The sequence below is a fragment of the Lynx canadensis genome, chromosome A1 (genome assembly GCF_007474595.2).
Source record: "Lynx canadensis isolate LIC74 chromosome A1, mLynCan4.pri.v2, whole genome shotgun sequence".
Classification (NCBI taxonomy): Eukaryota; Metazoa; Chordata; class Mammalia; order Carnivora; family Felidae; genus Lynx; species Lynx canadensis.
Window position 1 is genome coordinate 186,692,194 of NC_044303.2, and position 23,148 is coordinate 186,715,341.

Genomic DNA, 23,148 nt, shown 5'->3' on the forward strand with positions numbered 1-23,148 from the left:
ATAGAATTTGAAATCACCCTAACTTTGCCCCAGTTTAAGCACGTTTTAAATTGTCATGCTGGTTCATAGGCAAATTAAAATTTTTAACAGAGAAAGCCCAGTTTTTATCATTTATGTACTAGCAAACTTAGATCCTGTATCAGGAAATAAGGTTAAAAGCTTTAAGTGATAATGAATTCACATCATGTACAGAGGGCCTTAATGGAATAACAATGTCAATTAGTGTCTTTTCTAGATAGTGTATTATTACTTTTTTCAAGAGACTGATAACCAAATGCACAAACTACAAAAAGAGGCTCCCACAGAATCCATACTTCCATGTGTTCCCTAACGGTATTTTTTCCATTCTTTCCAGTATCCTCAGGTACATAATCACCAGTGGTGTCAAAGTAGATCAAATTGCTGGTTACCATTTCGGTGATATCACTATCATTGAAAAAGTCCTGATTAATTCAGTCAAGAGTACAATCTCGAGTCAATATAAAAGAAACTTCCATCTCATCTGGAAAAAACTTAATATGATCATGTTGTGTAAGCATTCCAGAAAAAAATAATCTAGTAATCCATTTTTAAAGTTATTATTCCATAAGATATTTAATTCTGTCATACAAATAGTAGACTGCTGAGTAATAGTATGTATGTTTAACCTTATACAAAATTGTCCAATTATTCCCACTAGCAATGTATAAGAGTTTCAGTTGCTCCACATCCTTACCAACCCTTAGTCTTGCCAGTATTTTTTTTATTCTACCCATTCTGATAAGCATATACTGGTATCGTAATGTACATTTACATTTAATGGCTATGACAGTTGAACCTCTTTTTGTGTGTGCTTACTGACATCTCGATAACTTAGATGAATCTCAAAAGCACTATATGAGTCAACTAGATGATGCCACTTATATAATATTCTTCAAAAGAAAACAACTACACTAATGAATAAAAGACCAGTTTTTGCCAAGATTTAAGGGAGGGAGAATGGTTTGACTACAAAGGGTGGTAGGAGGGAGTTATTTTGGGAAGGGGAGTAATAGAACAATTCAGTATCCTGATACTGAATTACAAGAATTTATGTTTGTATTAAAATTCATAAAACTCCCTACCAAAAAAGGTCAGTTATGCTTGATGTTAAACTAAAAATGAAACAAAGAGCTATTATGCTGTAAACTTAAATCACTGAACATTTGAAAATATTCTTTGATATGAGATATTTGTGAAATTTCCAGATACTAAAGTATGACACAATTGAGTCTAAACATTTAAAAATCTTCTGGGGAAAAAGGAATTTTATTAATGAAATGGTAATGTGATTTCCTTTTAAATTGGTACAATGATATTTGGATTTCTTTCAGCTTTTTAGATGGAATATTACTTTTCATGGCTTTGTTGTTCACAGATTACGTTCAGCAACATATTTTATGGATAAGAAATAAGTATACTTTTGTTAATGTTCTTGGAGAATCCCTTAAAATCTAAAATTCAGTCATCCAAATAACTGCTCTTAAGTCATATTGATTAATTTGGAAATAAGAGACTACGTTGCTACTTCTTAGATACAGAATATTCATCTTTATAAAATGTATTTGTTTAGACACATTATTTAAATATAGTGCAATCAGGGGCGCCTGGGTGGCGCAGTCGGTTAAGCGTCCGACTTCAGCCAGGTCACGATCTCGCGGTCCGTGAGTTCGAGCCCCGCGTCAGGCTCTGGGCTGATGGCTCGGAGCCTGGAGCCTGTTTCTGATTCTGTGTCTCCCTCTCTCTCTGCCCCTCCCCGTTCATGCTCTGTCTCTCTCTGTCCCAAAAATAAATAAACGTTAAAAAAAAATAAATAAATATAGTGCAATCATTTCATAACAATGCCACAAAATAATTACTACACTTGAAATAATTGACATAATAGCAGAATTAATAACTAACTCTTGATCCCATTAAGATTCTGTAGCAAACTGTAGAATGGTACTATATATAACTCTAAGGAAGGTTAAAGACAAAAATTTCATTAATTGCAGGCAATTGAGAATTGGTAGGTAAATTGCAACTCTTACCATTCCCCAAATCATAGAGGCACACTTCTTCCTTAAGAAAAAAAATTGATGGTGTTATTATATGAGGCATTTCCCCTGACACAAACCCCTTATCTGGAATATAATTCAACTTTTTCACTAAAGCTACAACTCCATGTAATAGGAAGTAGATTTCTGCCTCCTAAATCCTATGTCCTGACTTTTTCATTCTTAGTTACTATCCTCCAGCCATCTGGGCCTTTTTTTAGTTCCTAAATCACACCAAGTTCTTACTCCATTCAGGACCCTTGCACATGCAGTTACCTATGATAAGAACCATCTTCACTTCAATCTGTTCATGGATAATTTTTTAATACTCATATAAACTCAATTTCTTATCCATTAGTCAGAATGTCCTTTCCTGACCATTCTACCTAAAGTAATTCTTTTCTTTTCTCCATCATATCAAATTTTTATTTCTTCAACACTCACCTCTCTTTGAAGTTTGTTTGTGTACTGTTTTTCCCTAGACTGTAAGGTCTAAGAGAATTAAGAAGGTATCTATTTTTCTCATGGTTTTATCTCCATCCCCTAGTATAGTGCCAAACAAGTACTGAGAATGCAACAAATATTTATTTATGGCAGGAAAGCAGGAGACAAGAAGGAGGAAATTTGTCTGCTTTGCATTTGTTAAATTCACGTTTAACATAGCAATTTAAAGCTCAACAAGAGTCTAATGACATCCCATGTTAGCCTATTTCAAGGAGAAAATGGACAGAATCACATGGACCTATGGGTTGAAAAAAAATGATTGAGCATGAAATGTTTACCTGGTTACACAATTTCCTTAAATCAGAGGCAGTAAGTGAAACAAATAAATATAAAATAGAATATTTTCTATAAGTAAATTTATAAAAGTATAATTATAATATATAATAAATAGTATAGTGTTTTGCTTTTAAAAGCATGTCTTTATTCTAGAAAATAACTTCCACAAGAGCAAGGACTGGTTTGTCTCATTCAATGCTTTTCAGCATCCGGCATAGTGCCAGGAACATAGTGGCTATGGATTAAACAAAAAGTGATTCACAAAATAAACAGGAATTAAGAAGGGCACTATTCAGATCACCTAAATCAGAGTATGTAACCACTAATTCCAAACTTCTGCTTTATGTGCATTTTTCTGATAAATTTCATTTATACCTAAACATCTACTAAGATTCTGCTTAGGAGATTACTTGGAATCTGAGGTCCAAATAATAAAATTAATGAGAAAATATCTCTCTCCCTATTATGATTCTCTACAGAGTCTACTTTCATACTTATTCATCAGAGAAATTGAGCTGTATATGGGAATGGTAGCATATCTACAAAAAGGAGCTCTTATCATGGACCTCAGAAACTCTGTAAATGGCCTGTTGACCACAAGGGTATTTGAAAAGTCACATGTTTCAAGGAGTACTTAATGGCCAACAGGGCCATTATGTTGTCCATTGAGTTCATCTTATTTGTTGTTTATTGTATTATATAAATATTTGGGGGAGGTGACATGTGGTGTGACTAAGAAGTTTTCTTTTTCCATTTAGGTAAGGTATCACTACCGGATATTTTTCATCCTTTTAACTATAAGAATTAGTTCAGTTAAATATCTTTTACTATGATCTCTCCTTTTTAACCATGAAGTAGAAGAGATTTATATTGAAAATATTCTTCAATCTTAAAACATCTCAATGATGGAAATTCTGAATTATAGAATTTCAAAATCTTCAAAAGAAAATTGAGAGGGAAGAAGCTCTGAAAGTAGTATGTATAAAGGAGATAGGAAAATTAAACTAGCATTTGAAAGAAAACAGTAAAATATAGTGGGAGAGTCAAGTTGTATCTGATGAAAAATCAGAAGCTGACACTCGAGAGGTTGTCAGGGATCAGATCATGAAAGACCATATTGAGTATTCACATGCCCAGTTTGCCTGGGAAAGTTCCAGTTGGCACCTGTGATCCTGACAGAATTATTAATAATTATACCCTTTCACTATAAAAATGTCTCCATTTTGTATAACAAATATGTGGTATATTACCTGCAAGTCTACCTAAGACAACTGGATCTTATGGTATTAGGGGAGTTACTGCAAATATTTAATGTGGCAATATAACAACCATATTTGTATTTCAAGAAGTCATTCTGGGGGCCCCTGGGTGGCTCAATCGGTTAAGCCTCTGACTTCGGCTCAGGTCATGATCTCATTCATGGTTTGTGAGTTTGAGCCCCGTGTCAGGCTCTGCGCTGACATCTCAGGGCCTGGAGCCTGATTCGGATTCTCTCTCTCTCTCTTTCTCTCTCTCTGCCACTCCCCCCCTTGTGCTCTGTCTCTCTCTCAAAAATAAATAAAATGTAAAACATTTTTAAAAAATAAGTTATTCTGAAGTAAAACTATTTTTATTTGCAGATAACAATATTGCATATAAAAAATCATAAGGGACCTATAAAAACTACTGGAATAACTTTTAGAACAAATACCAGAGGATATAAAAGTAATATACAAAATATATTGTTTTTCTATATAATAATAATAAACAGAAAATAATTTAAAAACATAACTTGAAATGAGACAAAATACTTAATAAACTTAAGGAGAATGTGCAGTGTCTACATTGAAATATATAATTAGTGAAAAGAACTTAAGAAAACATAAACATAAAGAAAGATAAACCATGTCCATAGATTGTAGGACTTAACATTGTCAAAATGTCAATAATTTTTAACTTGATCTATACATTCAGTACCACTTCAAAAGAGACACAGCAGGACATTTTTGTTTTGTTTGTTTTTGTATAAGTTGACAAATTTACTAAAAATATGTGAGGATATAAAAGATGTAAAATAGACAAATCAGATCTTTCAAAAGAAAAATACATAAGGATCTATTTCATATTCAGTGCCTTGTTTCAAGATTTATTACAAGGCTACAATGATCAAAGTTATATGGTACTGACCTAAGAATAGTCAAGTAGACCAATGGAATAGAAAACAGATTTCAGAAACAGACCTCAACATACATGTTAATAACATTTTGACAAAGTTCAAAGGAATGTCAATAGGAAACGGAAAATCTTCCCAGAAAATAGGGCTAAGACCATTGGATAAATGTATAGGGGAAATGAATCTCATCCTCTAACATATTAAATGAAAATAATAAAAAATTGAGATGGATCAAAGAGAAAGCTATAATTACAAAGCCTCTAGAAAAAAATATGAAAATATTTTTGCAAACTTGGGGGAGGCAAATATCTTAGATAAGATAGAAAACCACTAACCAGAATAGAAACAATGATGAATTATACTTTAAAATTGAACATTCTGTTCATCTAATCAGTAAATAATAAGCCCATAGACTGGAAAAATATTTTCACTACTTATATCTGACAAAGGACTTTTATTTATAATTCATAAAGTACTTCTATAAATCAATACTAAAATATATCAAAACAAACAAAAAACCTGAATAGGTCCAACTTTACTCCCACTATAATGGTTAAAACCCCAAAGGCTTTAGTTACCAGCTTCTGACATGTCCCCAGTGATCCTTATCTTCCTGGTATTCACACATTCACACTTTTACCTAAACCTTTCCCACTGTGTATCAGGATTGTTCTCTGTTACTAACACCACATGGCAATAGTATTGGTACATAATTATAAGATTTTATTACAAAATTCTATGGCTTCTATCTTGAGTTCTCTCTTGCACGCATGAGTGTGCATTCTCTCTCTCTTCTTTCTTTTCACTCCACTTCTCCATCACCATGGAAAGGCCACCAGTCAAGGAAATGGAGCTTCCTATCAATATAGGAGTGAACTTGGAATGGATTGTCCAGAACCTGCAGATAACTGGAACCCTGTTCAAGAACTTTATTGCAACCTCATGAGAGATCGTGAACCAGAATCATCCAACTAAGTCACCCCTGGATTTCTGATCCTCAGAAACCTTGTAAGATATGCTTTGGATACCTGCTTATATAGAAATAGATAACTAAAACAAAGGCAGACAATACCTAAAGTTGTAAGGGTTTGCAGCAACTTGAACTGTCACACATTAGAAAATTGTTCCAATAATTTCTTATAATATACAAATAAATCAATTCTGTGTTCCATCAATCCCACCAAGAGAAATGGAAACGGGTCCAAAGAAACACTTGTACAGTAATGTCCTTGCCAGCTTTGTCCAAACTGCTTCAAATTGGATACATCAAGAAAAGACTCAGTAAACATGCTGCAATTCATGCCATGGATTCTTAACAATAAAAAGGAACTCATAATATCTGCAACATTATTATGTCTCAAAAACGTTATGTTTAGCAAAAGCAGCTAGGTACAACCTGTTGATTTCATCACTATCAAGTTCTAGAACAGGAAAAAAAAAAGTCTATGGTGAGAAAAGCCACAAGAGAGACTACCAGAAGAAGGGAGGAAAGGGAGAGTAGACAGGTAGCTAGTTGGAAAGGAACACAAGAAAATCTACAGGTGTGATGGGAAGTAATATATATTAAAAACCTGTGTGTGTGTGTGTGTGTGTGTGTGTGTGTGTAGGAGGGATGGTTATACTAGTGGATACATTTGAAAAAATTTCATCTAACTATACACCTGAATTCTGAATATTTTATTACATCCCAATTGTCTTTATTTAAATAATATATTTGATACAAGGAAAGTCTCTTTGCTGTGTGGTAAATTAGTAAGATAGCAAAACTGGAATCAGAATGATACTTTGGGTGACTGATATAGTACCCTACACAACAGAGAATGTTGAGTTTAATTCTATGATCATATCTATTAGGCACAAAGAAAAACATGAGTTAGTCATGACACTTAATAGCAAAATATCAGCTTGGATTGTCTCCTTCCTCCTTACTCTCCAGGGTTTGCTGGACGACAACATGGGTTTTGTCTGAAAAATGGGTTGAGTAATTTTGCTCAGAAACTCAAAGACAGTGATTTCACACTATCTCTGGAAAAAGATGCTCCTTTGCATATCATTCAGGAAGCTATCTTCAAGAAGTTTCATATGTTGGCATATATTTTCTTATTATATTGGCATCTAATTGACATCTGTTAGAAATATTAAGTTTACAATAATGATCTAAAATCAATGATTAGCATTAAGTTTACAATAATGATCTAAAATCAATGATTAGCATAGACAAACTTGGGGACCTCTCCCCTATTTTCTTTTCCTATACAAGTTAAGGTAGGAGACTAAAGAACTAGAGAATTTTTATTAAGAAACTCTCTTCTGCACTCTCCTAAAATTTGGAGTTTAACAGAGGTGGAGAAGACACTTCTGCTTCTAGGAAAATCCCCAGGAAATAGACCCTATAGTAGTAACAAAAACAATAACAAAAATGACAACATACAGGGGATGATTAACATGTGTGAAGCCCTTTACATGTATCATATCAATTACTACACAAAATAATCTTATGTAAAATTATTATCTTCCTTTTTTTATTTGAAGACACTAAGACTACATGAAGGTGGCTGAGAGCCATCAAGTGATGGTAGGGATAGCAATTGGAATTCTGGTCAAGTGTGGCTCCATAGCTTATGTTCTTTAAGGACTACATTACACTATAGGACCTATTTGCTTTTTTTTGTTTTTACTGGCAGCTGTATATGCTGAACTTAGAGTGAGATACTGTTAGGAAAATAAAAAGGCTTTTCTTTCTTCCTTTTATAAAAAACGACAAATTTCAGGGAAAAGAAAATGAATTTTTAATTATTTAATTGAAAAAGAATTATTAAAGATCTATTAGAGGCAAAGCCCTTCTCTAAAAGCCTGGGTTATATAAGTAGACAAATCAGCAACCTTGCTTTCATTAATCCTGGCTTCTAGCTAAGGGAGGCAGAAAATGAAAAGTAAAAAATAATAAACCTGTAAGCAACATATAATAAAATTATCTGCTTAATTACTGAAGGCTTGAAGTATAACGAAGGATCAAACATAGAAGAGGATAAATGGAATTTTGAGTACAAGGTTGAGGGTTGTTTGCAACATTACATTGAATAATCAGTGTAGGCCTCATTGGGAAAGTAATATTTGAGAAAAGACTTGAAGTAGGTGAACTAGCCAGTGGATACTTGGAAGAAATATTGCAAAGGTAACAGAATTTTTTAATTAAAAAATTTTTTTTAATGTTTATTTTTCAGAGAGAGAGAGAGAGAGAGAGAGAGAGAGAATAGGCGGGGGAGGGGCAGAGAGAGAGGGAGACACAGAATCTGAAGCAGACTCCAGGCTCTGAGCTGTCAGCACAGAGTCTGACTCAGGGCTCAAACCCATGAACTGTGAGATAGTGACCTGATCTCAAGTCAGACCAGACACTTAATGACTGAACCACCCAGGCGCCCTGGGAACAGAATATTAAATATACTTTCCCTGTTGTCATGACCAATGTCGAGAACAGAGAAAAAATGGCAAGAAGTGTTAGGATCTCATTTAATACAAACATGTTAGGCACCAAAAAGAGGCAGACCTTGCTAGAGAAGGCTAAAACAGGTCATGGATTCCTTTTCCTTTTCCCAGTTTGGAGCCACATAATATATGTGTAAGGAATCAATGACAGAGGTGTTCTTACAGAAGAAGGTTATTGGCCTATGAGTAGAAAGAGCTGTGCAATTTCATATCCCCTCCTCCCATGGAGGTACTTGCTCCACTTCTATCTCAAGACAATTAAAAAAGAAGTCACAAAATCCACTCATAGATGTCCACTGTGAGAGAAAACTAAGGAGGGCAATTGCTATCCCTACCCCAAACAGAAAATTGCATACCTGCTTTAGTGCTCTCTGAAACAGAGTGGATAGAGAACTCTTAGGTAAATTTGGCCTTTATTCTCTATAATCTGAAGAGTCTAAATGACTAGCCTGATTCTTTCCTGAAGAAGTCTAAAGGTAATAGGCTTATTTGAATGACCCAATAGTGAATAGAGTTAGAAAGATCTTCACTTCTAGAATCTGACAGGGAGTTTGCTAAGTCTATCAGTTCATATTTTATTCCTCCCTCACTCCCTCCCTCCTTCCTTCTTCCCTCTCTCTCTCCCTCCCTCTCCTCTCTGCCCTTCCCATGAATGCCAAAACAAATAAATGCCAAAACAAAACAAAATCATGTTGGAATTGTCTTTAAAAACTGTCTATCTGGTGAGATGATGCTAGCAGGGAATCAGGGTGGATATATTTTGGAGTGGAGCTGAAGGGGTGTCATCCAACATCAGCCATCATATAGTATAACTCATGTCAGGGAATAATGTGATGCTATAGGTCCCCAAAAGTGGGAAGGAGAAAGAGGGTAAATTCATAGAACCCATCCAATCTCCCCATGAAAGAATAATTCAACATTTAGGTATCTGTCACCCAGATAATACAAAGTAAGATCTTTCTCCTCCTTTGATTATCTTCTGTCTTTCCACTCCAATCTCAAAAAATAGTCAAAAACAGCATAACAAGAGCATAACAAGCATAACAGCATAACAAGCATAACAAGAACAGCATAACAAAAAATAGTCAAAAACAAGCATAAGAAGCCAAATCCTAGGTCAAGCCTGATCAAAAGAATAGAAGAAAAAACAAAACAAAACTCACTGGGAGGTTGAAAGATCAATTTAGATGAGAGTTTAATACCTAAAAACAAGATTATTCTAAACTCTAAAATAAAGAGAAAACTTATAGGATTTGTCTTAGATATTGTCCAGGTGTGAGGAAAAGAGATTCAACAGATGAGGTTTGAAGAGAAACACAATTTCTAGGCTGTACATAGCAAGTTCAATAAATCTGTTATTGGGAGGTTCAGGCAAATTTTAAGTATCATCTCCTAAGAGAAGACATGAAATTAAAGATCTACAAAAATCCTTAGAAAAAAAAATAATGAAAGACGAAATCAAGGCAACTAAACTAAATATTCAAGCTGAAATAATATTACTACTTCAATATCTGGGTATCTCTATGTTCAATATGTTAATATTTAAGGTTGACATTTTAATCACCTCAATCATACAAGCAACTGCTTAATTAACTTTGGCACATGATAGCTTAATATCAAAGTGCTTAAGCTTTAATTTCCAGAGGAGTATGAACTTACACCTAGAAATTGGGGCTTTATTTTTTTTCTGAGAATTTTTGCATGCACATTCTTTTCTCTGGTCTCATGAGTTTGATAAGGAAAATAATATTTTCTTTGTGAAAGCTGTAGAAAATGAGATATGGAGAAGTTAAGGGACTAGTCTGAGTCTTCTTGAATATTAGTTGTACAGCAGGATTAAAACTCCTCTAATCACATTCTTTGGGCAATAATCCAAACTACACAAGTATAGCCACCCTTTTGCTTTCTAACGGTAAGAAAATACTTGGATTGTTTTGAGATATGAAAGGCCTCTCTAGTTGACTTTACTGGGAGGGTTGTTTGCTATTCATTTCTCCCATATTCTGGAGAATAAATATCCTTTAAAAGAAAATAAAAAACCCTTCTTTAAGTTACACATTAGTGGCTTGGAGTAAAAATAAAATTTAACTCCAAATCATATTAATCCCTATAGTATTGTGATAAGATTGCAAAATATGGTAATAATTCTATATCATTAAAAAATCATTGTATAACTCTATAGATAAAATGCCATGTAAATGCTAAATAAGTAGCACTGGCATTACACTCTCCACCCATTAATAAGGAAAACCATATGAATAGCAAATAAAATAATAGTGGGGAAAACAAGAATACTTTTAAGCAAAGATCCTTTATAATCATTGAAACCCTGCCATGAACACAAGTTTGGTTGTAGAACCAAAGTCTATGTAGTAAGACAAATATGTACTTGTTCCCCTTCAATTACAAGTATGTGTCATTCCAGGGGCACCTGGGTGGCTCAGTTGGTTGAGCGTCTGACTCCGGCTCAGGTCATGATCTCGCTGTTCATGAGTTCGAGCCCCACATCCAGCTCTGCGCTGACAGCTCAGAGCCTGGAGCCTGCTTCAGACTCTGTGTCTCCCTCTCTCTCTGCCCCTCCCCACTTGTGCTCTGTCTCTCTCTGTCTCTCAAAAATAAACAAATGTTAAAAAAAAAAACATTTAAAAAAACAAGTATGTGTCATTCCAGCAAAGTCTACTTGTATTTGAACAATGAAAAGCCTGTTTTGGAATGGCTAGGAAACTGTGGCAGTGACAAGGAGCCAGAGCCCTACTAACATATTTACAACAAAGATAAAGTCTCCAAAGTTAACATTATTTCCCTTCAATTTGAAAAATTCTTTTTTTTTTAAAGTTTGTTTATTTTCAGGGGCACCTGGGTGGCTCAGTCAGTTGGGCGTCCGACTTCAGCTCAGGTCATGATCTCACAGTTCGTGAGTTCAAGCCCCAAGTCGGGCTCTGTGCTGACAGCTTAGAGTCTGGAGCCTGCTTAAAATTCTATGTCTCCCTCTCTCTCTGCTCCTCCCCCACTCATGCTCTGTCTCTCTCTCTCCTTCAAAAATAAGTAAAAACATTAAAAAAACTTTAAGTCTATATATTTTCAGAGAGACAGAGACAGTGCAAGTGGGGAGGAGCAGAGAGACTGAGAGTGAGAGACAGAGACAGAGAGAGAGAGAGAGAGAGAGAGAATTCCAAACAGGCTCCACGCTACCAGCACTGAGACCAATGTGGGGCTTGAACTCATGAACTGTGAGATCATGACCTGAGCTGAAATCAAAAGTCGGATGCTTAACCAACTGAGCCACCCAGGCACTCCCAACTTGAAATTTTTTTGACATGGAAGCAAATTTCAAGTTTGTAGAACAGAGACCTGTATCATTAAGTATTCTGTAGTTCAATTATTTTGAGGAGATTATTCTAAATGAAGTCTAAGATATCAGACAGACACTTATGTAACTATTTAAATTAAAAGCCAATTCTTAAATTCCTGCCTATAAGTCAAATATTTTGTGTAGATGGTGATGGGCAGCTGGATTTTGAGAAATACTGGGTGATCATATTTTTCTTTTTTCTTTTTTTTCCAGGTGCATGTTTGCCCCAGGGTAGACTGTTTGAAATTTTACACCTACAACTAAGCAATTAACTATGCTGAGGAAATTATTTTTCTTCTAAATAAGACCAAGTGGAGGATTTAGAAATATAGGAAAGAATAAGGTTGTAGCTAGAGATGAATTCTGTTAACAAACAGGGTTATAGTGAAGAATCACAAGATCCTCTCTACAAGCAGGATCATAGCCTGTTAAAGTTAAAACTATGAAAAAATTGGTTATGGGTCAAAATCTTTAGCAGCTCACCATAAGAGTCACCTGAAGCATTTCTGTTCAGAGAACAGCTAAGAACAGAAAATATTTACAAGTCTTGAACTCAGTTTTCTTCTTTTATAATTCAGTGTGGGGCACCTGAGTGGCTCAGTCAGTTAATCATCCAACTCTTGGTTTCAACTCATGATCTCAAGGTCTGTATAGGTTCAGGCCCCAAGTCAGGCTCTGTGCTGACAGCGTATAGCCTGCTTGGGATTCTCTCCCTCCTTCTTTCTCTCTCTCTCTCTCTGTCTGTCCCTCCTCTGTTCATGTTCTATCTCTTTCAAAATAAACTCAAAAAAATAAAAAATAAATTAATAAATGAAATAAAATTCAGTGCTCAAACTTCAAGTTAAGGGTTACATTTAATATCAAAAAGTTAATCAAATTCATGTCTGTTCAACCTTGAAAAAAATTATGTTATAAAAATCTTATTTTATTCTGATAGAAATAAAAATATATTTGCTTTTAACACTTATTCCTATTTATTCTAAAAAGTTTCTATTACATTAAAATTTCTATTTCTTTTTTCTTGTTAGGGTATCTTTACTCTGAGGTGGAATGTAGTTACATTGAAAGAGTTTATAAAATTGTAAAATTTGTTTTGAAACCTGCATGTATGAAAAGTTGTACATGGAGTGTATGTAGTTTGTGAATATAATTACACACACATTCACACATGTATGCATATTTTATTTTTTCAGCCAATGTTTACTCACACATGAGTTGGGTTTATTAAAATTCTTTCTAGGTATTCCTTATCCTTTGTGGTTTATATAATATGCCCAATGTTACAAATGAAAAATTCTGTATATGAAATTGACTCATTATGCTCAGTTGAATAAAATAGCATTAATCAAAGCACTTGTAAATATTAAATATGGTGATAATTAAACTTCTAGAAATCAGCAAAGTAAATACCACTTTTTTTCAATGTGGGTCTAGGGTACTTATTGAAAGTGAATATTCCTGAGATCCATCCCAGAAATAAAGATTCAGAATCTTTCAGTGTAGGGTTCAGGAATCTCCATTTTGTTAAGTTTTTTAGGTGATTCTTATGACAGCACTATAAACAAGATACAGGACAGTTTACATAACTTTGAGTTTCAGAAACTAATATTTCCCACACAAGAAGAGATATTAGGTGCTAACATCCTCATCCCAATGCTTTATATCCTCTTTGTTTTCCTTTGGTATAAACACAACGTAATAAATTTAGTCAATTTAATAAGGGGTAAAAACTTATTCTTTGCAGGTATATAAATGAAAAAGTCAATTAAATATTTGTTTCTTAAAGTTCCCTTCAACTTTCTAGGTGGTTCTACTGCCACCATTTACCCCCTAAACCTCTTTTAAATTGGCTCCTAGGATCCCACATTTTCCCAGATGCTTTTTTGTCCTCCTTTAGAATCAGCTTTAGACATCAAAGCTTCTATTTCCATCCGGCCCTATTCAGCCACTCAAATGGCTTTTTTTTTTATGAGATTGCAGCAAACTAAAACTCTGATCACATTCTCTGCACTAAACTGCAATGACTCCATTCCCTCTCATTACTGAGAAAATATGCAAATCCTCCTATTGGAGAGTTTACATTACACATTATTTACATTATTTAGAGCTATCTAAAAAGCTCATCTAGGGTACTAAGCAAAGAATTGAAAATTAAAATGTATCACTAAAGTTTTACTTTTTATATAATATTGGAAAAGTCAGAGCTGTGGCAACAAAAAGGCATGTTAAATATGATACTATTATGAAAAATAATAAAATTATATATTTTTCATTAAAATAAGGCTATTGGAGATAAATATGAATATCTTCATTGATTTAGTTATAAATTGTTTACTAAGATAGACATGAAGAGGAAGGAAAGACATATTTCCCTATGTCCTGTCTAGATTTCAATCCACAGGTTTCATAACTGGTAACAATATGAGAATGATATTCTATCCATAAGCAACTATCAACTCTTTAATTCCTGAGACAAATTAAGAGCTACACAAAACACTGAACACAAATATATACACATAATTTTTAAATAGAAAAAATGGTTTTCCAGGATTCCACTCAAATGTATTGCATAGAACAATTTCCAGTGAAAGGTAGTATACACTTCTGGAGAAAGCTACCTAATCTTATACTCTTAATGAAAACACATTCTATTTTTATAGTAAAGGACAAAGGTATGAAAAGTGCTGAAAGAATTAAGCAGAACCTGTCTCTGCTTAAAAAATCTCCAAAAAAAGGCTTTCACTCCTTGTTTTCCCTGTGTCTCTTCTTTATCAGAAATCTTTATCTGCCAATACCTACCCTAGAGAATGGAGGACCAGAGAAGTTAACTAGAAAATTTTGATAAAATAAAAGTTTAACCCTCATGCCTTTTGTCTTCTTTTGCCACAACTACTACACAAGAGTATCAACTCCCACAAAAACCTTAGGGCAATGACTTGATTTCTTCTATAGCTAGTTTTTTTCTCTTCTTTTTGTGGGGTGCTAGGTGGAGGAAGATGAGAGTAATTCTTCCAGAGCTTTACTTCAAAATGACAGGATAGAGGAAAGTAAGAAATGTAAGTAGTGGACTTCTAACTTGACTTTGGCCCTGACTAGAAATCCTGAGGGTATGTGTACGTGAGGTCCAGGGGCTATTCAGGTGTGTAGATAAATGATGATCTATAGGTGGAAGAATACTCTCCTGATACTTTTGGTGCAATGAAGTTCAGGAAAATTTGGGTGCAAAGCACTCCAGAGCATATAATTTTGCTCAGCGTTTTTAGGAATTCATCTTCCCCTTACCCATTTTCCATTTAGTGCAGCAAGACTTTAAGGTATCAATGCATAACTTCACAATTTTGGCTTAGCATTTACTTCGTTCAGCTTATTTTTCAACACTGCAGCAAGACCACCTCTTTTCTAGCCATATATCCTCTATAAATTCATCAACTACATTATCCACCCCATGTCCCAGTCCTCTTCCCACCCCCTGGAGGGTGTAGAGAAATCAGAATAGCCCCCCCGCCCCCACCACTACCCCCAGAGGTTTTTAGTGCTCTCTGGCTCCCTTGGCCTTCTGTCTGCACTATAGGGATGTCCTGTATAGAATTAGAGATGTCCTATGGGATTAGATAAGCTGCTTTTCCTTTTGGCCCTAACTGGGACTGCTGTCCCTGGTGCTGAACCATGTCTGCCCATCAGGGAATCTGCTGCTAGGTCAATGGGGCTGAATAGAAAATCTGGCTGACTGATCTTAAGAATGTCCAGGTGCAGGAGCAAGCAATACTTTGGTGTACAGGAACAGAACCCCTGCCTGCCACATACATACATCTCCTGGGTGTGATCCAGGATCCCATTTGCAGTTTTCTGCTCTAGACCCCCCACCCAAAATGCCTCCAACATGGCCTCAATTGCCGGCATGTATCAGTTCAGCCCACCTCCATATCAGATTGCAGTATTATCAAAATGCTACTCCCCAAATACAAAGTCTTCATGACGTTAGCTTTTATACTCTAAAACAAAACAAATAAAACCAAAAAAATTAAGAAATAAATGAAAGTGACCTTCCTCTTTTCTCCCTCTCTTTTCTGCCCCCCTATTTTCACATTCCCCTCATTTATAACCCCATATCCCAGAACAGTGTTTAAAATCTGGGTGGTCTCCCTATTTCCACATCCCTCCCCCTCCCCCACGTCTCCGGAACAAAACAACGCTGAAAACAGCACATCTTACCCGGGGTAGAGCGATAGCAGGAGCAGAATCCACACCGTCATTTTCTGTGAAAATACAGGAGTCGAGTAGTCTGAGCTTCCTGTGCTCCATATATTTGTCGGACTCATCGCTCTTTTTCCTCCTCTGCCTCTAGCCTCTTGGTTGCAGAAGGATCCCTCCCCTTTGTATTATTATTATGCTTATGATCTGATGGTGGCTCCCCCCACCTGCCTCTAGTAGGTCCCTTCACTGAGATGCTGTGTTGCCATCAGCTCTGGGAATTAATATTCAGGGGGCAGAAATAAGATCAACACAAACGCTTGCAGATACCATCAAAGCGTCAGCTCTGGGAGCGGCTTCCAAGACTAGGGGAATAATGTATTTGAGGCAGGGGGAGGGTACAGGGAGAGACGCACACCGAGACAAATAAGGGAGAGAGATGCGCGCACACTCTACACATACTCCTGCCCCTGACACTTACACATACTCCCCCGGTCCATCGTTTTAGGATTATTTGTTTGCTATTTTGATTTTTTTCTTTTAGTGAGGGCAGGCAGGGCTAAGGCTGTGTGTGTGTGTGTGTGTGTGTGTGTGTGCGCGCGTGTGTTTAAAAGAAATTTAAAAAAAAAATCAAAGAGTCTCTGCGCGATTAACTATCACGCAGATTAACTATGAGGTCAAAGTGGAAGTGATGCACGCTGCTGCAGCACGAATTAACACATGCGTGGTGTCTTCCCAGCGCTTTTAAACTCCTTACTGCACACACAAGCATGCAAAGACTGACTTTCATGGGAACGAGAGATGCTTTAGCAAGCCCCTAAACTATATCACCAGTGACAGAAGGTTTGTCTCATCAGATCTGCCAAGAATCCTTATTAAAATCGTGAAGTCTTCGAAGTCACGGTTACACTGTAGGAGGAGGAGGGGCAGAAGTGGGGGATGGGGGAGGAATGACTGTTTCTCTCTAAATCTCCCTGTAGGGAAACAGATTTGGTGAATTTTCCATTTGAATGAAGGGAGAAAACATTGATAGAATTAAAAGACAAGAAAAAATTCTATGCTCCCCAGGATTCACTCCTCCCTTTTTTGTTCCCCTTCCCCAGTAAAAATGTAAAGACACAAACACTTGAAGGATGAAAATAATTACACTGAGATAGTTGTTTAAGTAAAGAATATAGACCACAAAATAGTGGCTGCTTTTTGAAGAGAGTTGGTCAAAGGAGAAAGGTCAAGAGGACATTTAATAATATAAGGAGATTTCTATTCACTGTATGGGAATTGCCTTTTTTGTTGTTGTTGTTCTGCTTGGTGACAATCCTGAAAATTTCTGGGGTGGATGAGTCGTGGTAGCATGCTTCCTTCTTGCTTAGAATGTTACCATGGATACTGATACATGGAAGATATCCCTCTGTGCCATCCTAGTTCATCTGCCACAGAGGAAACCCCATTACTCATCATAAGAAGAAAGTGAAAATTGTTTCAAGTTTCCAGTAGAGTCCAGACCACAGCAAAGATGTTTATGAACAGATACAGGTGAAGAGGACTAATAAGATGCCTTGTTGCCATATAGCAGGGAGTCATTTCAAAACCAGAGGCTTTTCTACAGAAAGTCTTCCAGGTGAGGAACTTGAGTAAGGAGTCCAGGAGGCAGTGGAATAGAATATTCCAACCACAACCCTAAACTCTGCCCAAGGAAAGCAGAGAGAATTGATAGAAGTTGAGGAAATTCATTCTGACAATGAAGCAAAAAGGGTCTAACAGACACACCTGGAATCCTAAAGGCCTTAAAAATCTGCCTCATTTTATGACATTTAAACAGAATCCAGTCAAAACAATAGTCACAGGAAGCAGACAAGTGACTTCTTTCTATTGTTATTAAAATAGAGGGAGAAAAATTGTAAATCTCTATCTTTGTAATTTTCTTGTTCCTTGCTATACTGTGAAGAACTTTGGCCCTCTTTATGTTTACATTTATTTACAAAAAGATGCTAGGTTGTTAATAGTTGTATCTTTGTTTTGTTTTAATTTTTTTTTTTTTGTTTTGTTTTAATTTTTGATGTTTATTTGTTTTTGAGGGAGAGAGAGAGAGAGATGGAGCATGAGCAAGGGAGGTATAGAGAGACAGGGAGACACAGAATCCCAAGCAGGCTCCAGGCTCTAAGCTGTCAACACAGAGACTAAAGTGGGAAACAGGTTCCAGCCCAGGAACTATGAGATCATGACCTGAGCCAAAGTAGGACACTTAACTTACTGAGCCACCCAGGCGCCCCAGCTGTATCTTTGTTTTTAATGAAGATATCCTACTGTATGTTTTAGGCTAAGGCCAGATGCCTACCAAAACCAAGCCAATAAGAGAAATGAAAGAAAAGGACTGTGTTTCTGAATAACTTAAGGGTTGGAAATGATACACATTGAAGTGTTCACACCCCTTCTGAATGGAGTTGCCACTGCTCTGTTCTAGTTAGAGTTGCCAGAGGAAATGGAAATAAAATTATGAGAAATGTTCCCATTTTTAAAACACAAAGGAAGCCACACCAAACATATGTAGGCCATTAGCTTGCAAATATTGTTTATAGCACATGAAAAATTGATGTGACAATTCTGTCGTCTATATTTCCAATTTTGCATCTTAAGGTTTTTTTTCTCCTGAGTTTAGTGACAAGCATATTAACCTGAGAGAATGAATGCTATCATATTCCCAAAGTACTAATTCATATATTGATCCCTTATCAGTATCATAACAGTCTCTGTAAATTCTAATCTATTTTAATAACAGAACACCTTTCAGCATATTAAAAGAATCTGTGAAATTTTACACTTTTAAAATTTTTTATAGCATTTGTATACAATTTTACCTGCCCTATTCCTGGCTAGGCTTCAGTTTGCCTCTCAGGACCTTTCTTGTCTGATGAGTACTCTGAAGAAAATTATTTTAATATATTTTCTAAGATTTGCAATACATATTATATTCACTGGTATTTGGAAGACACCTTATCCACTAATTTATTTTTTAATTACCTTTTAGTTACATTTATTCTTGCCCATTTTTAAGAAAATATGTTTATAACACATATTTAACCATTATTTGGTAATTATGATGCTTATACTTTCATTGTAAATAATATATGTATACCTATGCAAATATGCATTTATATTAAAATTTTAAAATTGTTATAAAACAGAAAAAAAACTACTACCTGATTCTGTCATCTAAGCAAGCCATTGCCAATGTTTGAGATTCTTTTTGCAGTTTAACTTTTTCTGAATAAAGTTTTATTTTTACTAATAATTTGACATTATTATTATTATTATTATTATTATTATTATCAAAAGTGAATTATGAGGTCAAAAGTTGGACCAGTTTGGTTGTTGATAGCAAATCTCTTATCACGTGGGAAATCAAAGCATATTACTGCAGTTCTAGTCCTGGTAATGTAGAAATTGGCTAGCCATCCTGCATGCTAAAAATTATAAGTAGTGGACAAAATATTAAACAAACTGCGTAAAGTACTAGAAAGTTACCAAAGCAAGCAGAAAGTGTTGAACATCTGACCACAGAAAAATGAAACTGAATTGGATGATATGTACAATTATGTGGCTTTTCCACAGAGGGCAGTTAAAGGATGACCAACTTGTCCCTATTAGCCACCAATTTGCCTTATTTGAGCATGGGAGTTCCCAAATTCCAGGAAAACCCTCAACCCCAGAAAGGATGGCTAGAATCAGAAGGCAGCAATCTTATTAGTTTGAGATTCCAAAGAAGGACATGGGGGTGCCTGAGCTGCTCAAGCTGAGGGGGAAATCACAGAAAAAAAAATAACAGAGAAGTAAGGTCAAAATCTGTAAGCAAACTTCCCTTACCTGTTTGTTTTGGGGTGAAAGACACCAAAAAGTCTGGAAAAAAAAGTTAAAAACAGAAAGACTGAAAAAGCTAAGCCAGTATTTCAGCTGCCACTCAGTGCAGGAGAGACTGAGTTTGGAATTTCAATCCACCAAGTTAGAGGATCATAATAAATACATCACACTTTTCTTAAAAACCCTAGAAGGACCATGACCCTTCTCTGCTGTAGGAACAGGATTTGTTCTAAGCCTAAGGACAAACTGAAACTAACCTGAAAACAATATAGAACTAATCCTGCCCAAGATGAAGGTCATTTGTCAATAATTTAACTCCTAATAAAACAAAAATCAACATTCTTTAGAGGACTATTAAGAATCAGAATGTTGATAACATAGAAATTGTTTTGATACATGGTACAATTGTTTGATTCATGATAAAAAAATAAAGACATTCTAAGTCTTATATATACAGGATAATAGGACACATATTTTTTAAAAATAGCATTCAATATAAACAAAACCTGAGATGTAATTAGCAAATAAGGGATATTCAGTCAACTAATTTTATCATGATAGTTATGTGGTCAGTGAGTGTACAGTAGGGAATCTCAGCAAAGAAATAGAAACTACTTTAAAAAATAGAAAATTCTAGACCAAAATGTATAATACCTGAAAGGTATGGGTTTTAATAACAGACTGACAATTGCAGAATGGAAGCAATAATCAGTAGAATTAAAAATAGATCAATAAAAATTATCTGACATAAAAATCACAGAAAAAAATATTGAAAAAAATTTAAAAGAGCTACGAAAATCTGTGACAGTCTCAAGCCTCCTGATAAGCTATCGTAGAAGGAGAAGAAAGTAAGGCAGAAACATATTTAAAGTAGTAATAGCCAAAAGATTTCCCAAAATTGGTAATAAAAAATTTATTATAGATCCAAGAAGCTCAGTGGACTCCAAGCAGAGTAAACATAATGAAAAGTACCCCTGGGAACTTTATAATCACACATATAAAATCTAAAGATTAAATGAATATTTTGAAAATATTCAGAGAACAGTGAAACACTTTAATTGCTAGAGGTTAACACTGCAATGATGGTTGACTGATCAAAACAGTTTGGGGCAGGAAACAGTGGGTGACATCTTTAAAGTGCTGAAAAAAAGTATATATAGAATTCTATATCCAGTAAATGGATCCTTCAAAAGTGAACCCCCCATAAAAAAAGACATTTTCAAATAAATGAAAGGTGAGAGAATTTGTCACCAGCAGAGCTGCGACAGCATTAATAAAGTAAATTCTTCAGGCTGAGGGAAAGTGATACCATATAGAAACCCAGATCTACACAAGTGAAGAGTGTTGAAAATGGTTAATATGTGAGAAAAAAAAAAAAACACATACCTTATTGTGTTTCATGTAAAAGAGACCTTTTTCTTTCTTTCTTTTTGTTTATTTTTATTTATTTTCAGAGAGAGTGCTTGTGCACACTGGGGAGGGGCAGAGAAAGAGAGAGGGAGAAAAGTTCCAGGCACTGACTGTAAAGCCCAATGCAGGGCTCATACGAATGGTGAGATCATGACCTGAGCTGAAACCAAGAGTTGGTTGCTTAACTGACTGAGCCATCCAGGCACCCCCAAGAGACCAGAATTTTAATGCAAATATTATAACAGCTCATTCTGGAGTTAATAACACATATGTGTATAATAGCACAAAGTATCTCAGAGATGGGGTTAAGTAAATTACACTGTTACAAGTTTCTTCCATTTCATGAAGTGACATAATAGCAACTATAAATAGACTGATAAGTTAAAGATGAATACGGCAATCCTTAAAGCACCCCTGGAAATACTACAAAAGGATATAGCTAAAAATCATTAGAGAAATTAAAACCAAATACTAAAAAATAATTCATGAATGCAAAAGAAGGCAGAAAATTACAGAATGGGGAGGAAATAACAAGATAAGGAGAATACAAATAGCAAAATGCTGGCTGAAAATAGATATAAATATAAGGAGTATTAGAAGATATAAAGTGCTATTTATTATAATGACAAAAAGATTGATTCATAAAGAAGACATAAAAATTAGAAAATTTTACACACCTGATAATAGAGCTAAAAATAAAATGAAGCAATGACTGACAGGAGAAATAGATCTATCCCACAGTCCTAGTTGGCAATATTAAAAGTCTTCTGACTTCACAATTATACAACAGTATGCTCAATAATTATAGAGTAAATTAACCAATGTGCATAACTATGAAATGTTCATTAAACAACCTCAGTAAATTTCAAAATTTTGAAAGCTTATAGTATATATTCTCTTACAACAAAAGAATTCAATTGGAAAACAATAATAGAAAAGTTCCAAAAACTGTGACAATTGAACAATATATGTCTAAATAATTCATAGATCAAAGAGGAAACCACATTTGCTTCAAAACAAATGAAAATACAACATATCAAAATTTGTTTTGTGGAGCTAAAGCAGGATATGGAGAAAACTTATAATTGTATATATATAGAAAAGAAGAAAAATTAAAATTAATTATCTAAGCTTCTGGCTTCAGTAGCTAGCAAAAAGAATCAATTAATGAGTTCTACATATACATATTCATTTGACTTTCAACAAAGATAAGACATTTTAAAGGGGACAGATTAATATTTTAAACCAATAATGTTGGAAAAATGGGTAAATTTTATCTTATAATTATTATTTTTTAAGTAGGGCTCCACACCCACCATAGGGCTTAAACCTAATGACCTTGAGATTAAGAGTCATGGTCTATTGACTGTGCCAGGCAGGTTGCCTCCAGATGGATAAGTTTTTTTTTCAAATAATCTTTGCCTTTTATTCTATCATACTTGCAAAAGCTAAAAATTATGGTCTTTAGAAAGACTATCTTCATGACTTTGGGGTAGGAAAAATTTCTTAGAGAAGGTATAAAAATTATTAAACATATGACATTGATAAGTTGAACTTCATAAAAATCAAATTTTCTGTTTATCTAAAGATTCCACTAGAAAAAAATAAAAAGAAAGAAAGAAAAAGAAAAGTCAAGTCACATACAGGGAGAAAATATTCCCAATGAAAATATCCAATAAAGAGCTTGTATCCAGTATACATAAAGAAATCCTACATCTTGGGGCACCTGGGTGGCTCAGTTGGTTAAGTGTTCAACTCCTGATTTCAGCTCAGGCCATGATCTCACTGCTCATGAGATACAATCCCATGTGGGGCTCTGTGCTGATAGCACAGAGCAAGCTCAGGATCCTCTCTTTCTTTCTGTCTGC

The 23,148-nt window shown here is 35.1% G+C and overlaps 1 protein-coding gene across 2 annotated transcripts in view; it reads right to left on the reverse strand.

The window, feature by feature from the left end:
- The window catches only part of GABRG2 (gamma-aminobutyric acid type A receptor subunit gamma2), a 114,096-nt gene extending 97,572 nt beyond the window's left edge, over window positions 1-16,524 (reverse strand). For both annotated transcript variants that reach the window (XM_030328007.1, XM_030327997.1), the window contains exon 1: window positions 16,037-16,524. In XM_030328007.1, coding sequence (XP_030183867.1) covers window positions 16,037-16,143 — 107 coding nt within the window. In that variant the 5' untranslated portion in view covers window positions 16,144-16,524. The remainder of the gene's footprint in view (window positions 1-16,036) is intronic.
- Between the last annotated feature and the right edge of the window lie 6,624 nt (window positions 16,525-23,148).